General features: G+C 39.2%; 3 protein-coding genes across 9 annotated transcripts in view; 1 reads left to right on the top strand and 2 right to left on the bottom strand.

Annotated features, from left to right (window-relative positions):
- The window catches only part of LOC144056786 (apolipoprotein B-100-like), a 28,648-nt gene extending 9,644 nt beyond the window's left edge, over positions 1-19,004 (bottom strand). Inside the window, exons 1-3 of the mRNA XM_077573850.1 lie at positions 18,997-19,004; positions 18,487-18,634; positions 18,268-18,356 (exon numbers count right to left, since the gene is read on the bottom strand). Of these exons, the coding sequence (XP_077429976.1) occupies positions 18,268-18,356; positions 18,487-18,634; positions 18,997-19,004 (245 nt within the window). The remainder of the gene's footprint in view (positions 1-18,267; positions 18,357-18,486; positions 18,635-18,996) is intronic.
- The window catches only part of LOC144050565 (apolipoprotein B-100-like), a 107,166-nt gene extending 83,992 nt beyond the window's left edge, over positions 1-23,174 (bottom strand). For all 3 annotated transcript variants that reach the window (XR_013293895.1, XM_077564054.1, XM_077563973.1), the window contains exons 1-2: positions 23,041-23,174; positions 22,674-22,715 (exon numbers count right to left, since the gene is read on the bottom strand). Coding sequence is in view for 2 of the 3 variants with exons in the window: in XM_077564054.1 (XP_077420180.1) it covers positions 22,674-22,675 (2 nt within the window). In the remaining variant the exon portion in view is untranslated. The remainder of the gene's footprint in view (positions 1-22,673; positions 22,716-23,040) is intronic.
- Positions 23,175-23,833: 659 nt separating this feature from the next.
- dglucy (D-glutamate cyclase) overlaps positions 23,834-25,134 on the top strand; it is a 38,993-nt gene continuing 37,692 nt past the window's right edge. For 2 of the 5 annotated variants that reach the window (XM_077563426.1, XM_077563586.1), the window contains exons 1-2: positions 23,834-23,949; positions 24,723-24,793. In XM_077563426.1, coding sequence (XP_077419552.1) covers positions 24,730-24,793 — 64 coding nt within the window. In that variant the 5' untranslated portion in view covers positions 23,834-23,949; positions 24,723-24,729. Of the gene's footprint in view, positions 24,053-24,722; positions 24,794-25,134 lie in introns of all 5 variants that reach the window. The other 3 variants (XM_077563505.1, XM_077563675.1, XM_077563766.1) reach the window with 3 other exon arrangements.

Below are 25,134 nucleotides of genomic sequence, written 5' to 3'. Positions count from 1 at the left end.
GTATTAGGAGGGTTTGAGAGTGTCTGGCAAGTGTCTTTACAATGTTTTGCAGCATTGAACGATGCCTGCTGAGAAAGCCACACTGGCTATGTGCTGTTATACATTATTAACATTTTTAATTCTTTATTTCATATATTAACCATGTTGAAATGTTTTATAGATGTGTAGAGTAGGTGAAATAGTGTTGAACTCAGTATAATTTGACCTTAACCTTGTTTTTGTCTAAAAATTCCTTCTCAGTGTTTTGCGCACACACATTCTGTTCGTGAGAACAGATTTTGCCACACACATACCCTGAGAGCACCATCACTCATGGCCACTCTAAATCCAGTTCAATTTGTTTGTGAGATATTGTTTTGGGAAAAAAGTACGAAAAGTACCCTGAGAGTATATTTTGTCTAAAAAGATGAACACAGCTGCGGAATGTGTACGAAAATAATATTATGTAACATATTGTGTGAGAACCAATCTGTTTTACTTATTCATGATGGGAGGAGGAATAGGTATTCTCTTACTGATTTGGATTCTTTAAAAGCTGTATTCCGCAAAAGAGGGGGCACACACGCACCCTGGAATTCCACCTTTTACGTGATGTTCAGTGTTGTGTGACCGGAGATTCTCTGTAATAAATCATCTTTGCAAGGAGTTTTTCTCACAAGAAGTCTATCTTCAATTTTTTGGAACACGCAAAAGAGGACAAATAATTAACCTCTATCAGTGCATGCACCCTCGCAAGCCTGTGCAGCTCAGTGAGATACGGGTTTATAGGGTTTACAGTGAATTGAAAAACAAACACTTTTACTTTTGGTCATACATCTTAAAACTGTCTGCATCATCTGACTTAAGAATATTAAAATAGATTTTTTTGAAAAATCATCCCTCTTTTCCCCGTTTTATGCCTTTCATTTAATGTTTAATTGTTTCTAAACTTGTCACAGTGCAATATATAGCCAGGGCTGCACTGAACATCTGGCATACAGGGCAGATGCCCGGTGGGCCAACATCTTTTGGAGCAGATGCAGTGCTTTTTAATTATTATTTTCCTCCATTTTACCCAAAGAGTCTGGCCCACAATTTAGAGGGACTATTTCATTAATCTATTTCGAATATAGACAGCAAACTGAACCAACATCAGCCAATATCAGTGGCAGAACTATGTGTTAGGCAGGGTGGTCAAGAGTTGGGCCGGGCCAGTGGGCTAAAGTCAAAATGTCAAGGCCGATTTTTTTTGTGCCAGTCCCGCCCTGTATATAGCCAATAGGAGACTGTAGAGACCGAAGGCATGACCCAATAGTCTCTAAGTTATTTTCCATGTGCGTACACTGTAACAATCAGCAGTGTGGCACCGCGCCACTCTGTGGCGCGTCTTCGTTTTTGTGTGCATGTGTAGCACTTCTTCGTTTTCTGAGGTGAATGTTTTTTGATGCCGTGGAGGCCTACGATTATTGTAACGTGTGGTGGCGCCGAGCCTGTTGTTTTTCTTTCGTCTTAATAAAGTGAATCCGTGGACTGCCAATCCTTTTGTTGCTCTCCCGTTTTTTTGTTGCCCTCCTGCCATCCACGGCCCATTGGCCCGCGCACGTTGCAACACGCAGCTACGCACGCATGCTTATGTGCAAACAGTCTACTGGCATCTGCAGCACACAGCCCCCTGTCTGTGATAGTTTTCTTGGCTGGATTAGAATATTGATGTCCTGTTGGACAAAAGTTTTTTTTTTTTTTTAAAGGAATTGGTAAAAGCATCTAAAGAAATCATTGAGAAGAAATATTTCCTATATTTACTAATCTTCAGCCTTGTACAGTAAATCCCAATTGTATGCCTTTAATTACGGTGTATTCTTTTTTCTACTGACCTCTACACTCTACATTTGGGTTTGACTCATATTGCACATGTTGAACAAAGCCTCAGAAAATGGTTTACTGTGAGTTGCTCATATGACAGAGGGTTTTACAAAAAAAAAAAAACAACTTTACATTATTTATAAATAATGTAAAGTTGTTTTTTTTTTGTTTCTTTCTTTCTTTTGGCAGATACTGGAGTGTGAGAGTGATTTTTTTTTACGTGAAATATCAATTTGAATGACAATCAATAAATGGTTTGAAAGCAGTTTTTGTACATTATTTGTATTTTTTTTTAATGATTGTTATTGAATATGCAGCTGCACCACTGCTCTAATGTAATAGTTAAAAAAAAAAAGTACACTTATATGACAACTAATGTTTAAAATGTATCATCATCTGTAAAGGTAATAAATGTTAATGATTTGCAGGTTTTATCAAGGAAATATATATATATTTTTTTATAGGGGGAAACATGTATTTGTCAAAGTCATATCAGAACAACACTAAAATTATTTTCGATCTCCTTTACTGGTGTTCAACAATGGAATAACTTAAACTTTGGAGTAACCAACACAGGGACATTGGCTGGCTTAAAAAAAAAAAGTATATAGAACTTGTATTCAAAAGATACACTGATCAAAATCCATAAATTCTGATATGATGACATTTGCACATAAGGTCACAATCTGGGTGAAAACCTTGAACTGTAAACAAGGCTTGGCGTTCCTAAACACACACACAGCTGAACCGTTATCTTTCAAGGACTGTTACTGACTTGGGAGCTGTTACGTCTTTGAAAAGCCAGTCTCTACTACTACTACTCCTGATTGCTGAAATAAGTACTGATTCTAGCCTGAAAAACAACATGGAACTAGTAAATTGGTCTTTAAGTGCTCTGGACAAGATCTTCTCAACAATGAGAACTGGACCTAGACAACGCTCATGTCCGGGTGGAACTTTAATGTCTGGATTTGCTGAAGATGGCTGGGGAAGATGGCGGCCGCTGTGTCTAGCCTCACTAGAAGTTGGAGATGCCGAGGACATCTACCTGTTCATCACGCTGGTGGCTGGGATGCTTCTGCTAGGGATCTGAGCCCTCTGGCTGCATCGAAAACTCAGAAAAATGCAGGATGGGCAAAAACAGGCGGTGGAAATTTCCACTGTGGCTCTGAGCACCATCACTGGAGTGCAAGCCGACTTGTCCAAGGCCTGTGACGACATGTCACAGGTAAAGAACGACCTAGCTGCATCCAACATCGCCACTAACAGAATGGCAATGAACTTGTCTAAAAAGCTGAACAACCTGAAGATGATTGCTCGTCTGAACGCAGCAATAAACAGAAATCGAGACGAGGAAGGAACCGACTGAAGAGTGAGGCTGGTTGCCGGCTGCCATTTATCCATAGCTATCCAATGCTACTGGACCAAACTGATCAACAAGAGAACAAATCAACGTTTTGATCAACAAACACTATTGTGATGACAAACAAATCAACAACTTGATAATCCACACAACTATATGTGACGAATTACCACTCTGATTTTCTGCATCCTTTTGCATTCTGGGGACGGGAATTCGGCATCATCTCGTCAGCCCTTTTTCTTTTCGGGTATAATCGTATGTGAAAAGTTATTGTTGTAAATTGTCTCTATGATTGTCCGAAAGGAAAAATGAACAATAAAAACAAAACAAAGGCAGTGTCCATCTTTGATGGAGGAAACATATGATTTTGTGCCAGTGGAAGCAGCGTAAGCGATTGATTAAAATGGGAATGTTTCCTAAATTGAAACCACATTTTTAAACTATTTCTGACTACTGGAGTCACTCCTTGAAGACTAACATCAATGGGCAGTGGGCTACTCATGAGAGAAATGGGTGAACAGTGAGAACCAAGGTCAAGTTCCATGCCTGCCCATGTCGGACCGGGTTTGTTCGCATATGTCAAAATCCAGTGTGTCAGTTAGGAAATATTAGCCGACCAATAATAGAATAAAAAATTCGGAAGACGAAACCTTCCCTTTTCTCTGGGCATATCCCAAAAAAATCTCTGGATTTGTGGGATCGACTTATTTCAAATGAAGGATGTCATATGGCTATTCAACTCTCTAAACAAACGTTTAGTTAGCACAATGGGAATCATCTGAAATAAGTATAGAAATAGAGGAAACACAGTCATTTTCACTGCATTAAACCGACCTGCCAACATAATTGGAAGCACCAACCATCTCTGGAAGTCCAGTTTAGTACGCTCCATCTATTTTTTTAAATTGTAGTCATATAGGTCATTGAATTGATGCGTACCATTTATACCCAAATAGGTGAAGGACTGGCGCTCCAGATGAAAGGGAAGACCTCCGTAATCTATATAGGCGGCCTGTTGATTAACAGGAAAAAGCGAACTTTTTGCATAGTTTAATTTATAGCCTGACAGCCTTCCAAAATGTTGTAGCCTCTATCAAATTTGCATGCTCATTAGTCCTTAGGTGGGTCTCCTGAAGGCACATAATGTCTGATGCCAGCGATTTTAGATGTGTAAGAACCTAGGCAGTGGGCCGAGGCGACGTATCTGCTTAAGTTTTTTAGATCAATGATCCCTGGTGAGGGAAGACCTGGATCGTTTATGTTTTGAAGTTTATTTTTTTCTGAATCAGATTTTGTTTGTTGGCACTTGTAATTATTGCACATTTTCCCCAAATCAAGTTGTAAATTTCATTAAACGTGCAAGCAACGCTGCAGACTACTATGCCAGTTGAACCAATAGCACGCAACGCACGTCGATATGCAACAGCCGTTGTTGGTCACAACAACAGCTGAGCTGTGCGTGGTCACGCTACACGACGAAACATTACACAAAATATGTGCGAAAGGCGCAGCTTCTATGTTTGCAGGTGAGTATACATATTTTTGGAAAACACTAGTGATGCTATTTATATGTTGTATAAAGTTTGGCGACAACTGTAAGCATGTATGTTAGCATATGTGTTGTTTACAAGTCTTGCTCAAGCACTTGTGAAGCTCGAGACCTGAAGCTATATTTCCTTGTCGCTGAATATTTATCTCAAATTAGTATTATGTTATTCATCACACAAGCTGTGGGAGGAAAAACAAAAAACAAAAGTTGGTGGAAGTTATGTGGGTTTAAGTGGCAGATGGCCATGCAGCTTCAGACAGTGAAGAGCTTGATAAGCCACACACTCACGGGGACAAGTTGACGTTACGGTTTAGTTCATTAAGGGTATTTTATTGATCTTACAGAAATGTAAATGGCCATAGAGGAAGAGATCGGGGGAGGAACGTATATAATCTAAAAATATGATCCTTTGAAGGATCAGCAAAATGAAAAAAAAAAAAAACTACCATGGAACTTTGTTGGTAAAGGAATATAAGAGTTTGTGTGCGTGGGGGTGAAATACAGGATGTGTGTGATGGACGTGGGCGTGTTAGGAATGGAATGTTGCCAACAAAGGATGCTAATTGCAGGGGGAGATGCAGAACCGTGATAAGATCAAAGTATGTTGTAAATCACATTTGTTTGAGACCGTGGCGGAAAAGTACAAAACAGGAGAAGCCACCCAGTGACGCTGCGGATGAAGATCGGCCAATGAAAAGCAAGCTAAAGTTAAACTGCAGAAAACACATAGCCAATAGAATAATGCCAGGATGCCTTTGTTTCTGTGTCATTTAAATATTGTGTAGTATAACTATTCACTGGGGCAACTCGGATGAGACTACGTTGGCTGCTTGAGACAGAGACGTATAGAATTGTATGGGTAGGGACCCGGGACCCCAGCTGTGATGTATTAGATTTGAGTGTTAGGAATAAATCCACTCGTGTGTGAAAATGCCGGCTTCCTGATACCTTTCTATTGCAGAACGAGCATGCTATTGTTGGATGAGTGATAGTTTGGTAAGGTCACAAATTGGAGTCAGATTATTAACTTAAATTTATATTAATATAGCAATAAATTCCAACATTGGACATAAATAATTGTCCAATGTAATTACACACCCTAGGGTTTGTATTTTATCCATCTTAGTAGCATATCAATGAACTAACTAATAATTATATTAAATGAACAACAACAACTTGAGTTAGTCATCTTCAAATGACCTATTGCCACAGATGGTGCATTGGCACACGTTTGTACATGGCAGCTGATTCAGTTTGCAGGTGCATCTCCCCTTAACATAGTTTGTTTTCTTACAAGAGCAATGCACCAGCTTGAGTATTGGCTCTGGAGCTGGAGGGAGTGATCATCCAGTCCATTCATTCCACATTGCAGCCGACCTGTCCCGGACTACGAACACTGCGGCAATGGTGAAGAAGGCCCGGGAGCGGCTCCACTTCCCGAGGGTTCTCAGGAGGGAGAACCTCAACACCCCTTCTACCGCTCCTGCATAGAGTCTGCTGACTTACGCCATCACCGTGTGGTACCCCAGCTGTACTGAGGCGGGGAGTAAGAGGTTGCAGAGAATATAAAAAAACAGCAGAAAAGATCATTGACTGCTCTCTGCCCTTTCTTGTGGACATCTGCCACTCCCATTGCCTCAGTAAAGCTCAGAACATTATTAAGGACTCTTTTCACCCAGGTCACCATCTCCTTGACCTGTTACGCTCAGGCAAGCATTTCAGGTCACTAAAATCAAGAACAAACAGATTCAAAAACAGTTTTTAATCAAAGAGCTGTTCAACTCGCGAGATGCTGTGACTATCGCGAGACCTACAGCGAGACCGGGAATACCCAACATGGCGGCGCCCTGCTGCTAAGATAGAACTAGCTCTATTATGCCAAACCAAATCCGAATTTAACCACCATATAACTTGGCTTTTCTCTTCTTTCTTTCATCCGGCAGATTTGGAATACCACCCAGCATGAAGGACCTTAAACGTTTCATCAACTGATACTTTTACAGCTGCGCGATGGAGGACCCTTCCTTCGAGAAATCTTCCAAGAAAAGAAAAAATTACTCAGCGACGGACACGGACGATCTAACCACTACGGACGTTTCGTCAATATGCTGGACTCCATAAATAAAAAAACTAGATGACCTCTGCCTCATCCGCGAGGACGTTAAAGAATTAAAGGTAAGTTTGGAATTCATCGGCCAACAGGTAAGTGACCTCCAACGAGATAATGCCGAGTTATGCTCTTCACTTGCGGCTGCTGCCGAGTTGGAAACGATTAAAAAGGAGAATAAAGCGCTAAAAGAAACGGTTTTGGATGTTGTTAGACATTATTAACATTTGAATTCTTTATTTCATATATTAACCATGTTGAAATGTCTTATAGATGTGTAAAGTAGGTGAAATAGTGTTTAACTCAGTATAATTTGACCTTAACCTAAGCTGGTAAATTGTTTGGTCTAAAATTCCTTCTCAGTGTGCAAAAACACATTCTGTTCGTGAGAACAGAGTCTGTCTCGAACACACCCACACACCCACACACCCACACACACACACTGACTCTGTTGGCATCATCGCTCACGGCCACTCTAAATCTGATTCAATTTGTTTATGAGATGTTGTTTTGAGAAAAAGTACCCGGAGAAGTATATTTTGTCTGGAGACCGGCACAGCTGCAATCTGTTGTATAACGTGTTTTAAAAGGCGTTTCACTTTCCAAGCTCGATACTATAAGAAGCCCTCTTCCGCAAGGGAGGGGACACAATGGGCACTCTGAAAATTCCACCTCCTACGTGATGTTTCAGGGTCGGCCCCGATGTCCGGAGATCTCTGTTTTAATAAATCATTTTTGCAAAGGTGTTTTTTCTTACATTAAAAATCTGTCTTCATATTTTTGGAACACGCAAAAGAGGAATATATTTAACCTCTTCAAATGGTGACCCTCGACTAAGAACGACGTTTTACGAGCGGGGCGTTCAAGGACGAATAGAATTCCCGGCCATATTAATCACGGTAAGTGGACACTTTATCCACGTTTTAGGAATTCTGTCTGTTCGAGAACGCTGCGGCTAGTAAATTTGTCTTGCAAAATTATATTGGAGATGGAATTTATGTAAGAAAAATAGTGATAAAGTTTGAAGTCGTTTGGTTGGACGCGAAGTCCCAGATTTCGGATTTTACCACGGTGTTTGAACTGTACACGTACGTGGTGACGGAAGCATTGTCTACGGAAATGCCGTCATGTTGTTGGGTATTGCGCTAAAATGAAATAAAGCTGCGCTGAAATGAAAACAGGCTTAAAATAGAAGTCGGTGGATTCTTGGATGATGAAGATTACGGATAGACGCAGCGGCTAGATCGCCCGCTGTTAGGAAATCGTAAGTTCCTTGAATAAAATGAAAACAGGCTTAAAATAGAAGTCGGTGGATTCTTGGATAATTAGGATAAAGATTATGGATTGACACAAATCGTAATAAGTTCCTTGAATAATGGATTATTTTTCTCAGCGCAGATAAGGATTCTGCACAATTGAATCAAATAATTGTGAACAGACAGGCTGAAATGGGCGTACAAATTTAATTGACAAAGTTACGCTATTAAAATGCCGATAGACTGCTTCATAATTGACTTAAAGCAGTATTGCGTAACGTTACGATGGTACGTTACGATGGGTTTTGCACAATTGAATCAAATAATTGTGGCAATCAGGCTGCAAGCAGTATTTATTGCGGAAAACACATGGCAGTCTCTTTATAATAAGGTCTCCCTCAAAGTTGGAAACTACGCTTCGCTCCTTGCAGTCGATAGACTGCTTCTTGATTGACTTAAAGCAGTATTTATTATTTTAGGAGGAGATCATGATATTTGTTTGTCTGTATTATATATTTTGTCTTGTGATACAATAATCGGACGTCACTGTTATGTTAAAGGGACCGCGATGAGATATGTTGTTGACTAATTCTGTTATAAGTGAGACGTCACTTCATTTATAAATGTTAATACGACTTAACTACAATATAATATAATATAATAAGTTATAAAATATGGGAGTCAATAATTAATAGAAATTATAAAAGCTCTATTCGAGCGCGAAACAAAATGGTTTGACCCGAATGAGCTTCCGTTAAGCGAGAACGTGATGACGCAGTTGCTGTCGGAGTTTTGCCCAGTAGACAGACCCGTGAATTGAAGGACTAAATAAAAGTGGGGGCACGATTACTGTGGAATAAATTTTTTAGCGCCGTTATAATTTACGGTAATTTAAATTTTGGAAAAGGTTAGTTTACTCTAATAAGATTTGGAATTTGTTCGATGGTTTCTAAGTCGGCAATTTAACTGTGTATTTCCGTAAACGCCGACCGCGGATTAGAAAAAGTATTAGAGTTATATGTATTTTAATATAGAGGAAAATCCCGGACGTAACTTTAAGAGGTTGACTTTGGATGGTTTCGTAAAGACAACTCGTATGATTTTGATGTGTTTAAATAAATAGCTTTATATTTTCTATCTTCTCGCTTTGCAAATTAAAACAGCTGTACAACACAAATTTACGTAATAAAATAAATGAAACCGTATAATAAACGCTGAACGGGATAAATTGATTGGACGGTAATATTACTAATAACATCTCTAACGCTAAAACCGCGAGCGTCAGGGTCTACGTTAAATAAATTAGACGACATTACATAAATTGGGGCCGTGACTGATTTTCTAAGGGCCTCAATAACATCTCCAAACGATTAATGTTGATGATCTGGCATCACAACACATGCGATAATATAGCGACATAATACAAATCAAACAAATAATAACACATAAAATGGAGGAGACATTTGATTTTAATGTGCAGGATATTGTGAAAAGGTGGTTTGCGTAATGTTGAAATAGAAGGGGAGAGTAGGTCTTAATGAAAAAAGGTTAAAATGGAGGAGAACAGATAAGATAGGATGTATTGAATGGTATTCAGAAGGGACAGAGTAAGTTTTCAATAAAGGTGTGCATATTTTGAAAATGGAGTAGACTTAATATAATTGCTGTGACTCTAGCTGACCGCCAGGTGTCACCCTTTTATAAATTAATAACGCGAGTCAGTTTGAAAATTGTTGTTGCTATGACTCTAGCTGACCGCCAGATGTCACCCTTTTTCCAAATTAAAATTGATAACAGCCTTAAAACCTTTACAAATAGAGAAAACAATTTTTTCTATAAGACACGTTGTTAAATGTGTCATTGTTGCGTTTGTATATGTGTTAATTAAATCTGCTTTTAAAGTTTAATGAAAATATATATATTAAATTTTTTGGGGGATTGTTTGTTATATAAAATATGTAAGTCTACACACTCTGCATTTTAATAAGAATGATAATACTAATTAATTAAAAAACGAATAATTTGAATGGCAACTAATGTAGAATGTTTTATTATAAGTTGATTGCATTTCCCTCATAGTTTTTCTCGTGTGCGAGAACATTATTTAATTTTGAATATCTTTTAATATTTTTCACAGGAGCCGCACCCATTATGAGAGGGAAACGACAAGTTCCTTATCTCTCGTCTGGGGGGTGAAGTAATATATTATTTGTATGAAAAAGGAGACTTTTCTCCCTTTGTTAATTATAATTTAAAAAGGGGCTTTTCCCATGTTTATAAGTAGAAAAATAATTTTAAATTTTTTCCTGAATATCTTTAACTTTTAAATTTCGACATTTGAAGTCCCATTTCAGTGTTTGGAGCAGGCCTTGCGAGTCCTGGAAGACTGGACAGACCATTCCATTCCATGGGAGAGCCAAAATCTGTCTTCATATTTTTGGAACACGCAAAAGAGGAATATATTTAACCTCTTCAATGTCCAATCCCGTAGCATGCGGGAGAATTTAATATTCTCAGGATTATCTGAGAATACCTCGGACAATCCAGAGGCCGAGATAAAAAAAATGATGACGACGTCGTTAAAAATTCCTCAGGAGACGGAAATAATATCTCTTTTCACCGGGTACATCGGCTTGGAGCCCGTAGGGGCAACAGACCCCGTCCTATTATCGCCAAGTTTGAACATTTTAAACAGAAAGAATTCGTTAAAAGTAAAGGACGGGAGCTTAAAGGGACCTCTTTCGGAATTAATGACCAATTCCCGAGAGAGATTAATGAGCGGCGAAAGGTATTGTTTCCTATAATGAGACAAAATAGTAATATTATAATATTAATACATAACTGTATATAAAATATATTTAAACAAAAAATCTCGCTTAGGTTACCAGATACTGGTGTATTGTTATATGTTTAATACCCCGTTAATTTTCTTCACTTTCACCACCCTCCCCGTTTTTTCACTGTTATATTAACTTACACATTACCTCATATTTTACACAAATTATATAAACTACCTAACCACTTTGATTCTATCCTATCATGCCAATGTTAACAAAAAGCCTATACAGATATATACACAGGAATGAGTCTATATTGTTTGTATGCATAAATTAGTTCTGGTTTCCTGGAATGTTTGTGGCGCTCGCTCACAGGCAAAAAGAATAAAAATTTTAGACCATCTTTTAAAATTTAAAGCAGATATTTGTCTCCTTCAAGAAACCCACCTACAAAAATCTGAAGAAAAATGACTTATTGATAAGAATTTTAGTCAAGTGTACTCTGCCCCTTATAACAGTAGACAAAGAGGAGTCTGTATACTCATACATAAGAATTAATTTTTTTACTATAAATAATACAGTAACAGACCCAGAGGGCAGATACATTATAAAATTGTTACAAAAATACATCCTATTATTATTAGCGACCATGCACCAGTCTCCCTTACCCTACAAGTTGATTATACCTTTTATACCACTTTTGGTTAATGCTTGCTCCACTATTCTTAAGAGTAGTAACAGAAATTAAAACTAATGGTTACATACACCCACACATGAATACAGCAGCAATTAAACTTTTAGTAAAGCCAGAAAAAGACCCCACCCTTCCATCAAGTTACCGTCCGATTTCCTTAATTAACACTGATATTAAAATTATCGCTAAGGCTTTCGCATCTAGACTAGAAACAGTAATCTCGACAATCATTCATAGCGACCGAACAAGCTTTATTAAAGGTCGTCACTCTAATAATAATATTAGGAGGCTCTTTAACCTTATTAGCATGTCACAGCAGCGAGATAAAAAGGCAGTTATTATATCATTGGATGCAGAAAAAGCTTTCGACAAAGTTAACTGGTCCTTCCTCTTTGCTGTTTTAAATAAATTTGGCTTTGGGAAGTCATTTATTTACTGGGTGTCAGTATTATATGATTCTCCTAAAACTACAGTTACTACTAATGGGATTATATCTCAGAGTTTTACTCTACAGAGAGGCACAAGAGAGGAATGCCCACTGTCCCCTTTATTCTTTGCAATATTTATTGAGCCGCTTGCATTAGCTATACGCCAGGAATGAAGGGTTCAAGGAAATAACTCTGGGGTAACAGAACACAAAATTAATCTATATGCAGATTATATTTTACTTTATTTAGAAAAGCCTGCTATTTCGTTAGGGGAAGTATTTAACTTAATAACTAAATTCTCACATTTATCAGATTATTCTATTAACTGGACAAAATCAACACTACTACCTATTACAGAAAATTCACCCTGCAAGCCAGGACCCACACTACTCATTTCCTACAGGTAATTTAAAATACTTAGGCATAAAAATCTCACCTAAATTAACCGATTTAATTAATTTAAACTTTACTCCACTTCTGGAGAGCATTTATAGTGATTTGGAGCGCTGGAATAATCTTCCTATTTCTCTAATATTTTTTCTCAATGATTCCATTTAAACCTATGGCTAACTGGTTCCAGTTGTTGGACTCGGCCGTTACAAAATTTTACTGGAATAAAAAAAAAAGCAAAGATTAGTCTATCTACTATTCAGAAAAGTAAATCCAAAGGAGGTCTAGAAGCGCCAAATTGTATGCGCTACTATATAGCTAACCAGATACAATATATCATTCTATGGGCACAACCCAACAGAGATACTAACTGTTTGCTGGAACTAGAACATAAGGATTGTAATAACCTCAGACTTTTAGATTTACTATTTATTACAACATTGATTAAGCGACACAATTGTTTTAAAAACCCAATGATTTCCGCCACCCTGACTGCCTGGTGGAAGGCACTAGAAATTACAAAAGCCCAAGTGGAGCCCTGCGGACTTTCTCCCCTATGGCATAACCCCGACTTTCAACTTAACAACCAATCGTTTTATTTAGGTGTGTGGGAGCAGAAAGAAATTATACATCTCCACCATCTTTTCTCAGATAATATGTTTATATCATATACATCCTTGCTCCAAAAATACAAAATAAAAAACTGAATTTATTTTTACATTATCTCAAGTTAAAAGTATGATAAAGAAACTAATTCCAACACTTCGGGGTACGCTCCAACCGCCTATTTTAGCTAAAGATATTACCAAGCTTTCTCCGACAACAACAAAAAAACTCTCAAAAATACATAAGTTACTTTCGTATATTGATAAAATGTCTTTACTCATCTCGAAATGGGAGACAGACTTGTCTATAGCTCCGGAATCTGCCTTTTGGATTCAAGTTTGTAAAAACGTATTTAAAATGACAAAACACACAAATTTACAACTTATCCAATATAAAATTATTCATAGAGCATACATTACTCAATATATGACTCAGACATTTGTCTCCAGTGTTTACAAAACACAACAGACACTTATTTTCATGCTTTATGGTTATGCACTCCGGTTATGCATTTCTGGACTAAAGTCTTGCCAAGCTATCTTGGACTGTAGGATACCTTTATCTCCAAACTTTTGTTTGCTAGGTGACCTAACAACAAATGACTTACCACGTAAACAATTTCAATCTACACTTGTAGCCCTTACTATCGCAAAAAAAACAATTCTTGTTAACTGGAAAAATAAACAAACTCTGAATATCGACTAATGGTCTAACCTCCTCATAAATCACATTTTAATGGAAAAAAATATCTGCCTTAAATAAAAACCAAATATCAAAATTTATAGAAACATGGTCTACATATATAGAACCTTTTAACCTAAATCTGGTTACTTAATTCTGCCTGTTAGCGAGAGCCACCACATCGCGATAACTTACATTGCTGTTTCTGCATTTTGGCAATTTGTAACTAATGGCTGTGTTTTTATAGTCAGGAACCCAGTTGCTGCCAGCAGGATTGAGCAGACTACATCAAACGACACCTAACAGTCACCAACTCCTCAAGATTCACTTCCAATGGGCACTAAGGGTTAATATTCGAAATCACTGCATGCCAGTGGGTTAACTCTATAGTTGCTGTCCCCCCTGGCTGAGCGTGGGCGGCTCTGCCCCTCTGTTGTTCTGCTGGGTGGTGGCTGCGTCTTGGCCATTCCCTCGGTCTCTTGGGGGGGTGCTGCGTTGCGGCACTCTCCCTGGTGTTCGGGGCGACGCGGTTCGGGGCCTGCGGGCCTCCGGGGTGCCCCGTGGCTCCCTCTCCCCTCCCCTTTCCTCCCCCTTGCTGCCTCTCCCTCCTCGCTTCTCCCCGCCCGTCCTCCGCCTCCCTGTCCCTTCTCCCTTGTCACCCTTCCTCCTCCTCTCCCCTTCTCTCTGCAGCCCTGCCGCTGCCCTTTGCCCTTCTTGTCGTCTCCTTCCCACGTCCCGTCCCCCTCCCCTGGGCCGAGGGCTCCATCCATGGCCCGGGTTTCGTGACTCCGGGAGCCGGGCGGGTGGGTTGGGGTGTTATGCCTGCCCCGCTCCGGTGGGCCTCCTGGGACCTCGGGCGGGCCCCAGTATCTGGGGGGCGAGCCCTATCGCCCCGCTGGGCTGATCCCATATGCCCGCCGGCGTCCCGGTGCTGGGTTGGATGGGGTAGGTGGGTGTTTGGTGGGCGGGTGCGCCTCCTGCCCCTGCCCGGTTGGGAAGGGCCCCGCTGGTCGCTCCTCTTAACTCATTGCACTAGTTTTGCACAATACACTTTGTTAATAGACACATAGGGCACATAACACACTTTGGGAGGGGAGGGGGGTAGGTTAGAGACACGGTCTTTGCCCTACAACTCCCCTCCAATTTTAATGCACCCCACAACTGGGAGGGACAGGTGTGTCGGGGTGGGGTACCATCGGTTGGGGCACACCGCAGTATTAAGCAGCGCTGCGGTCCCCCATTCGTGTCCCCGCTGCACCACCACGCCCCCATTTTTTTTAATGCACCACATACACTCACTGATATGGGGGTGCTGTGGGCCGGTGGGGTGCCTGGCGGGCCCCGTTCTGCTGCGTTGGGTTTGGGGCGTGGGCCGTGTTGAGGTGGGGGGCGCTCCTGTCTCCTGAGGTTGGTCTCCGGCCGGTGGCCCTTGCGGGGTCCGGGGGTTGTCCCTTGGTGTTGCGGTGGACTGGGGTTGCCCTGGGGGGTTGTGCTTGCTCTGTCCTGGCCGGGGTCGACTGCTCCCCTCTTTGGTGGAGGCTTTCAATGCATGCCAGATCCACCACACCAGCATCTATCGAAATGCAAACACAATCTGCTTCTTCTTCTGGTCGTTGAATCGGTGGAAGCTGATGTCTGGATCTCACTCTGCTTCATCTATCCTTCCTTCCTTTCCTCAGTCTCTCCTTTGGTCTCTTGGGGTCTCCCTAATTTGTTGGAATTTAGATGTTTCTGGGGTTGGTGAAATACTCTGGTTGGTAACCCGGTGGGTAGTAGGTAATGTCTGGTCGGTGCTGGATTTCACTTTCCTTTCTTTTCTTTGATCCTTCCTCAGGTCTCCTGACAACCTCACGACTCTAGCTGGATTCTGAAATATTCAGTTTAGGTGAACGGTATGGGGTTTTTAATAGGTTTTAGGTGAACTAATGAGTACACACTCACACACACGCACACATGCACACACATATTCACATGCACATATTCACGCACATACAAAATAAAAAAAATAAAAAGAGAGCAATGATGATGACATGTCGAATTGGCAAAATTACCAAATGAACAATACTGAGCTCTCAAAGAAAAAAATAAGAAAAAAAGGGGCTGTTCAACTCATACTCATCCTGATCATTTAAATGATAAATTTTTACTATTCCCATTTATTATCACAATGTGCAATTTTTTTAATCTACCCTTTTAATATGTATATACTGTTATTTATTCCATACTGTGTGTTGATAATTGTTTTAATTTTGCATGAGGGAGCAACACAATCTCATATCTTAATGTTACAATGACAATAAAGGCTATTCTATTTTATTCGATTCTATCCATCCATCTTGTCAGGGGCAGGAACAGGCTTACATTCAAGGCTGCTTCTGTGGACTGCAGCCTTGAAGTAGTAGTAGAATAAATGTGCGTATGCAAGGAGTCTATCTGAAATAAGTGCTTCTTTTCCCTTCTTCTCTGAGCTCATTTTATGTTTGGATGTTGGCAGTGCATGTAGCAGTCGCTGTGTTAGCTGCTGTTGACTGGGAATGCAGCAGATTCCCGAAATTTAACTACTACATATAACTTATAATGGGACAATGCTTGAACATACATTTTAAGAGTGCCAACAATTTTTTATTTGTTAATAAATGAAGCTGATGTTAACAAAAAAATGAAGTCCTCCCTCGTTGGGGATCGTTCAAATGCACAAAATCAGCCCTCGGCTCACCGCCTAAACCTGTTACGTTTAATAGGATGTTGTATCCCTTTAATGTTCCAATTTGTGAATCGGATTGAATCCAAATCTGATGTGTTAGTCATTTTCCCATTGCTTTGAATAACAAACGTCGCGCTGTCACCAGCTGTGAAGCTAAAAACACATCAGTGGTCCTCATCAAAAAAATTTGAACTGAGCGTACCGTACTCATAGAAAAAAACAGACAAGAACTACACAGAACACCCAAATAAAAACAAAATGGCCTTGGCAACCCTTGCCGACCTGTCCTAAACAGCCAGGTCGCACTAGCCTTACCAAACACAAGGCTAAACCCTATCATAAATTAGGTTGATTAACACTAGACCACAAACTAGAACCCCGCACATGAATAATCAAGGCAGCTTTATGACTTTTGTGAAACAGAAAACAGCAAATTAAACAAAAATTATGTAATAAGGTAGTGATAAGTGATAATAGTAAAGTAATAATTTAAAAATACAGTTTTCCAGCTTATATAATATAATAGTAATACTAATAACAATAATAATAATAATAATAATAGTAATAATAATAACAGCAACAACAAATAATGGGAAAGAAAAAAAAACAATAATGATGATGGCATCTCAAGTACTGTATGTGTGCTCATAGATTGGAGGATTCATACAGCCAGCGAATGGAATCATTATAAATAATATAGTCCTCAAGTGACCTTCACTTGCTGAAAGTTTTTCCCTGTGCAGCAAAAGTCTCATTTATATAAGTCTGGGCTTCCTCCGGTGACGCGAAGATCCGTTCCCGATTGTCGTGACTGATGCATCGGTGGGCTGGGTAAATTATACCAAAGCGAACCCCCTCTAATCCACGGAGCTGCCGTCTCACGCCGTTGTACCCCGCTCGGGCTCTGGCCACTCGTGTTGTGAAGTCCAGGTACACGGAGACAGTCATCCCGTCCACGTTGACCCGTTGTAGTAGTGCATGCGAGCCACAATCACATGAGGTCGGTCTCCTTGCTTGGGTGCCGGTAGCAACGAGCGGTGGGATCTCTCGAGCAGTGGTGTTTCCGCAAGGCTAAACACTTTCTGGAGCAGCGCCGCTACGGCAACAGTAGAACTTTAATGATTTTTCGGCACCCCGACGATCTGAATGTTATTCCTTTGAGACCTCGCCTCCAAGTCCTCACATTTCTCCTTTAATGAATCCGACGCAGCCTTGAGATGCGCCACCTCATGTTGCAGCAAAATTATATCGTCTGTGCATGACGATAAACTCCTCTTCATCCCGCTGGTGGTGCTTTTGAGCGTGGCTGACTCTGTAGCAACCGTGCTCTGGTAAGACTGCAATTCGGATTTTATAACTGTGATGTCTGCTCTGAATCCCTCCATTTCCTTCTCTAGCACGCTTCTGATTTTGGATTTTATCACGCTCCCAATTTCGTCGCGCAGTGACATAAATAGCTCTTGTTTGAAGGCTTGAGTGGTCAGTGTCGCGGTTTTGTTGTCCGGGGCTGTTTTATCACTTTCGTCCGGGGATGAGCTGGGGCCATCAGGCCTCGCATGCAACTAAATTGCATTGCGTGTTTTCGAAAACTTGCCAGCCATTTGTCGCCCTCTGACTTGAGTGCAAAATCAAAATACAACTCAAAGACAAAAAGCTTAGTCTGTCAAAAAATGTCGTTTTTAAACGTTTTTAAATGAAAGTTCTGCGGAGCTTAACCAGATACGTCTATTCCATTACTCGGCTCAACAGCGCCCCTGATAGTGATATTTTGTGTAATTGCTTAATCTATCTTATCTAATTCCCATTCCTACAGTGATTTTATATAATTTGGTCTTAATTTAGTCTTAATGGACAGCTATTGTTGTCTCACCAGCTTTTGTAGGAACGCAAGTGGACTGTTTGCTTGTTCCCGGCTGTAGAACTGGTCGCACTGTGACAGATTTCTTGATAGGGTCGCTTCTACAGCAACATCCTTCCTTCTGTTGACCAAGAATTCAGTTAAACATTGGCCGTGCAATGTGCTCTGAAAGAAGAAAAAATGAAATATAAGTCCTCATAAAATGATGGTGCATTTTGACATAATAGAAACCTGGAGTCTGCTCCCCTCTTCATCCGTGACTGGAACTATTAGAGCAGAGATGATTCCTCTCTTTACATTGATGATGTTCACAGGTTCATTAGGTTCGGGGTACAGCTGAACACTTGTGATGTGCTGCACTGAGAACTTCAGAGGGTTTCTAGTGCGGCAAAAGTCAGACCATATAAACTATGCTATGGAAAATTTGTAAGTATTTTTTTTGTTATTAAACAACAGACATTTGTTTGACCCTTTTATGAATGCACTTATTTGCTTATATTACTAAGGTATGGTAGGATAGGATATTATTGAAAAGGATAGTAATGTTCCATTATTGAATGTAATAAAAATTAGGGATTCATTTGTGGATTCTGAAGTGACAGACTGTAGCACAACCCGTGTAACAACCTACTGCATATACACATACAGCAGGTTCAGTATATAATATACAGGTATGTATTCAATTTACTGTCACTCTAATTAATCTACCTAATTAATCACATGACTTCTTCTTATCCTCACCTTTCCATGTTTGCCTGGAAGAACACTGAGCCAGAAGACTGTTTGTACATTGGCTGTCCCTAAGGATCAATGGCCGATACTTCGCTGAGAGTGCAATCCATAGTGCGCATGACAAATCCACAAATCTGAGGAACTTCAATCTCTACCTAAATATACAAAGTAGAAAATGAGTCACTCCTACCTGAGCTGTTATTTCAGTGTGCCGGAGGCATTAGTGTGACCCAGTAATCCTGGGAACTAGGTTGGGTGGGGTCTTGAGGAGGGTTGGCCTCTCTTCCTCGCTTGAGTTGCCCCTAATGAGAGGCACTGAGCAGGCGTGGGCATATGTATTGCTCCACGGTTTGGTGCCTGCATGTGGGGTTTACCCCGATAGACGTGATTCTTTTTTTCTTCTTCCTGGAGATAGACGTGATTCTAGCCCCACTTCACCATAGGGTAGGGGGGATGGGTTCTGATTGCTGTGTCTACGCATTAAACAACAGTTCAGAGTATACATGCTTATTGGGGTCCTTGGAAGTGATGCTGAAGAACATTCCTGCTCGGGGAACAGCAATTCTCACATGGGCAAAGACAGTGAAACTGTGACGGAAAGGCCTCCCGTATCTGAACCAAAGTGCTAAAGGTCCCTGCTAAAGGGAATTAGCTATGAGAACCCAGACGAATTTCTCACACAAGCCCCCGTCGTCATGTTATTGATTGTGTGTGTGAGCGTGTGTGTGTGTGCTAGCGTGTGTGCACGCGTGCGTGTGTGTGTGTTTTAGGGGTGGTAAGCAGAAGAAGATGGGTGGAGGATGGAGGGATAAACAATGAGTCAGTTTGTTTGTGGATCTCACTCTGCTTCATCTATCCTTCCTTCCTTCCTCTGTCCTCTTGATGTCTCCCTAATCCTGTTGGCATTCAAATGTATTTGGGGTTGGTGAAAGATTCTGGATTTAGAACTCTGTGGGTGGAGGGTGATGCCTGGGTGGTATTGGTATTGGACTTTGATCCTTCTTCCGGTCTCCTGACAACTTCACAACTCTGGTGGGACTCTGAAGTATCCGGTTAAGGTGAAGGGTTTCAGGTGAATTAAAGAACACAAACTCGCATGCGACTCGGGAAGGCTGCCGAATGAATAATACTGAGCTCTCAAAAATAGATAAATAAAGTTTAAGTAAAACAGACAAGGTGAGATCAGAACATTTTCCCAGATAAAAGCTACATAGCAAAAAAATATTTACCTGACAAGTAACTTTAGAACCATTCTTCAGATTGGCAGTGCCCACCACACCATTCCTGCTCTCCGTGATATACTGGTAAGTGTATTTCTTATTGACCTTAAATCTGGATGTAACTGCAGTAACATGTTATTACGTGGTTAGATCAATTCTGTAATGTCTTTAAAATCATTTGCATTTATTTAGTGTTTATAAATAAGAAATGTTAAGATTGCTGGAAATTGTATGTAATAAAGATACACATACACAGCCACATACACAAGATCCAATATGCAAATAACAATGGCATTTGGAGGCTTCAACATTAGGAGATTAGATCAATGCATTAATAGTGTAAAGTTTGCACTTTCTGTATTTGTACTTATCTGAAAATATAACCACAAACAAACTGACAAACCTACAATAATAAAAATATGTACTTACTTGTGGACATAATAATGCTGATTTTAATTGGTTAATGGAAGTCATTTTAAACTAAAAAGGAAATGTTTCCGGAGTTAAAAGCGGCTGCACGCTGGTGCCTGCTGCGTCAAACTTCATACTTCAATCAATAGAAACAGTAAGTTAAAAAATTAGTGCAATTGTAAAGCTTTTTGTACACCGTATAGTTTAGTTAAAGGGCTATATAGGTGCAATCCATTAATCATTCACCATTTTGATCAAACTGGATTTTATTACGTTTGTTCAACGACTTGATTCCAAAGAAGAAGTTTCATGTAATAAGACGATTAAGTATAGTTACTACAACAAACTACCACTTGTTCTACCACCCATAACAATAATATTACTTGTAATAATAGCAACAATAACAACATCTGCATGTAAATCAATATTTACTCAGCTAATAAAAATAAAAAAAAACTTCTAGACAATTTGACCCATGATTTGGCAACTTTGACTTCATTTTGCCCTTGGTGAGTTCGAATTGGGCAAAGCTTCCTATCCACCCATTTTCTGAAACGCTTATGTCATTGTTATTGTCGAATTAATTGTAACCAGCACAAACTTCTGCTGCTGCTTGTGTCTCTTGAAAATAGATCAGATGCTTATTAGTTTAGTAGAGCCATCATTGACTTGCTATTATTTGCGATGTTTTGCCGCACACTGTAAAAATAAAATAACATAATTTTGATGTTTACTGTATATTAGTTGATTTTTCAGATGTTTCCTATAATTTTAAAAATACCATTTAATTTTCACAATATTTCTGTTCTTTAACTGAGAAAGGCATTAGAAATCCATATATTTATCGTTAAAATATGTTCACAAACAGCCCTGGCCATCTGAAGCAGCGGGGAAATTCCCAGTGGGCCGCCAGAGGCCACTATTCATTTGGGGCCGTGGGTTCGTGTCAAAATCGCACAGGCAGCGGCCCGCACATCTACTTTGAAATCGGTATATAAAGAGCATCCACATCATCTTAATATGACTGTCTCATTATAAAATGTAATTTCAAACCCTCTTACATAGGCCATTACATTATATGTGCACTGACTGCCTATTTTTTTTAAAACTCATTTTCTTACCAAGTTACAAAAAAATTATACCAAAAGTAACTAAACTTTAATCCACAAATAGCAACAATAACACTGTAAAAAAAAAAGTGGTAGAGTGGTCGTCTAGTATCCCCTAGGTCAGAGGTGGGCATCGAGGGCCAGAATCCTGCAGGTTTTGCATGTTGCCCTTTTCCAACACAGCATATATAATCAACTCATCAGCAAGCTCTGCATAAGCCTGATAACGATCCTGTTGATTGGAATCAGCTTGTGTTGGAAGTGAGAAACCTCCAAAACCTGCAGGACTCCGACCCTCGAGGACTGAGATTGCCCACCTCTGCCCTAGGTAGTGGTTTTTTTTTTGTGACCTTGTCAAAGTATCCTTGAGCAAGATATTGAACTCCTGATGCAGTGTCATCAAAAGGTGAATGATTAGTCAAAATGTAAAGCAATTTGAGGACCTCGTAAGGTAGAAAACCGCTGTATAAATGAATTATCATAATGGTGAATTGTTGCAATTTTAAACCCAATATCTAGTTTTTCAACAGCATTTGACATGTTTTAAAAGATTAATCACATTATTTTTTTGTGTCAGTGTTATTTTACATCAAACACAAATTATTATACAAGCTCCTTAAAAAAAAATCATGTCATTAAAAACAACTAATAACAGCACATTTCTTTCATTTTAAGCATTACTATCTGTATTTTTATGAGAAATAAGTAAGAATAACTTTCTGTTATTTTACACTGTATTTTTTTGGCGCCCCAGCTGCCAGAAAATTACCGGGTTTTTTTCCCCAATTTTTTTTTACAGTGCACTTGACCTGTACGCATGCACATTCACATCTATGTACAAATGCATAGAATAACTGCAATTAAAATACCTCCATTTACAATAGACAATTTAAAGAATATTGAGTTACATTAGTATATTGTAAAATTTGTGTTGAGATCAACTTACATAAACAGGTTGATGGGTTCTCATTACTGCCATTGTCTTGCTCTGGGGAGGGGGAAAAATGTTATAGTATACTATATATGTAGTATGCTAAATATTTCACGTAGTTTAGATTGAAAAGACATTGGAAATACAACAAGACCGTTTTAAAAATAACAAGAGTATATTAATCAAAGTGTAACCAAGGTGATAATTTATAGTTACAAGTTACTATGGCCTGCTATTGTGCATCAGTATGGCAGCGATTCTTTTTTAAAGTTTTAATTGAAAAGATTTGTGACAGATATCTTTAGGCAGATGCTGTCAAATTACCATATCTCGGTGAACCTGTACCATTATGCCTTTGCTAATTGAAAATTGGATTACTTACGAGCCAGTGTGTAACTGCTCAGTAGCATGAGCAGATATATCTTGCTATGTCCCATCGTGGAGTTAAATAATCTCTTTATTCTGTACTCCCAGTTATAGTCTTTTTACACTCACATTTCTGTGTGGAGCTTTTTCTTTTTTTCTTCTATTAGTTCAGTACCTCTGTACAATCAATAGAAAAACAAAGTCTGGGAGGGGAGGGCAAAGTTCAAACTTTGATTGTGTGCATTGCTAGTGAAGATCAGCTTTTCTTGGTGGCCAAGTATTTTGCATATTAGCATGATTACTGCTGTTTTGTGGCTTATATTGCTTTAAAAATGTATTCCGATACAGTTGTTAGTTAATCATATTAAAAAAAATAGTAACATAATCCAAGTACCATAATATCAAAGTAATATAACAAGTAATATGTAGTTTGGTTACTTTTAATGTCTTTAGGGTTACTCCAATATATTTGACCACATCTACAAGATGCACGATTTGTACAAGTATTATTAGTTTTACTGGCAACTTTATTGTATGGTAGGACATACTTATGAGGGCATTGCGTGTGTGTGTGTGTGTGTGTGTGTGTGTGTGTGTGTGTGTGTGTGTGTGTGTGTGTGTGTGTGTGTGTGTGTGTGTGTGTGTGTGTGTGTGTGTGTGTGTGTGTGCGCGTAATATTTTATTTTGAAAATCAGCCTTTTATTATTATTATTATTATTATTTATGAAAATCGGCCTTTTATTATGAAAACAGGATGTCGTTCTCCGCGCCAGCGTCTATATATCCTTCACGCACACTACCGTAAATAGTAGAAAACGGTGGACAGAAAGGGCGAACTTGAAATGAAGAGCGGCGTGCTGGCTTGACTTCCTAAAAAGAAGAGGCGGTTAGCAAAAGAGGGGCTATCAAAGCGGATCAACCATAGGTATGAACACAAATATATCCCAATGACAACGCTAAGCGAGGAGGGGCAAAAGGGTCAGCGCATTCATTCCGTGTATGGACGGCATGAAGGAACAGGAAGGAAGGTAGGCTAAATAAGTAACGAAACAAATGATGCAGACGAACACTCAACGTCGTACACACTTTGGACAAGTGGACTGGGTTATCATTTCGTATGTAAACATAATGTTGGGTTTTATTTATTTTGTTTGTTCTGTTTTGATTTAAAAAAAAAAGTAAACCTCGTGAAAATCGATTAAGAAAAGTTAAGACTTAATTTCAATGTCAATGAATTGCTTTTGATTGGAACATTGTCCCTATTAATAATAATTAGCCGTACTGCATTAGAGTGTCTAGTGTGTCCTCGGCTGCTCAATATCTGCTAGGAGCACTAACATGTGAACAGAAGATTGCATGTGCCGGCGAAAAGTACGAAGAAACGACGAGTTTCATTTGTATTGGAAGTGAGTGGTAGGGCCGACAGGAGAAAAGGGGAAAACGATAAAATGTTAATAATGTTTGTCTTAAGTTCAGTGTTCACATTAAACTTGCTACCCTTACACACTCGTACGATCCAATACAATTGTTTTGTTTTAAATTCAAACTTTATCAGACCTGTACAGCTTGTATTTCATTTGTAATGCATTTCTCCTTTTAGTACCGCAAGTATAGTGACCATTATCTGTTAATAAAAATATGACGTCACTTTCTGGATTAAACAAAAAGTGAATTCCTTTTGTGTTCACTAATGTTCAGGTAAAACATGCTGTCAGCTGTCAAAGGCGCAAGGCTCTCCTTAAGATTCTTCAGGAGTGTCTGTAACAAAGGTAAAACATTTTACTTTTAATAATAAAATGAATAATAATAATTATATATATATATATTATATATATATATTATTTTTTATATATATATATATATATATATATATATATATATATATATATAATACAATACAATACAATTTGTAAGTGTTAATTCAATATTTTATTAAACTATTATATTTCTACTTGGAGTCATTGCCGTTTATAATAAGAATAACAATGAGAAGAAGGGCACCACCAACTAAGTAAAATAATTATTGACAGGAAAAAAGTAATGACAGCTACCAGTTTGAACATTTTAAGAAAAGCAGGATCTTCCATAGCATGGCCTCATGACATTTGCA

Source organism: Vanacampus margaritifer, chromosome 1, assembly GCF_051991255.1.
Source record: "Vanacampus margaritifer isolate UIUO_Vmar chromosome 1, RoL_Vmar_1.0, whole genome shotgun sequence".
Taxonomy (NCBI): Eukaryota; Metazoa; Chordata; class Actinopteri; order Syngnathiformes; family Syngnathidae; genus Vanacampus; species Vanacampus margaritifer.
Note: the sequence above shows the minus strand (reverse complement) of the source record. Positions and strands in the feature narration are given on the sequence as shown.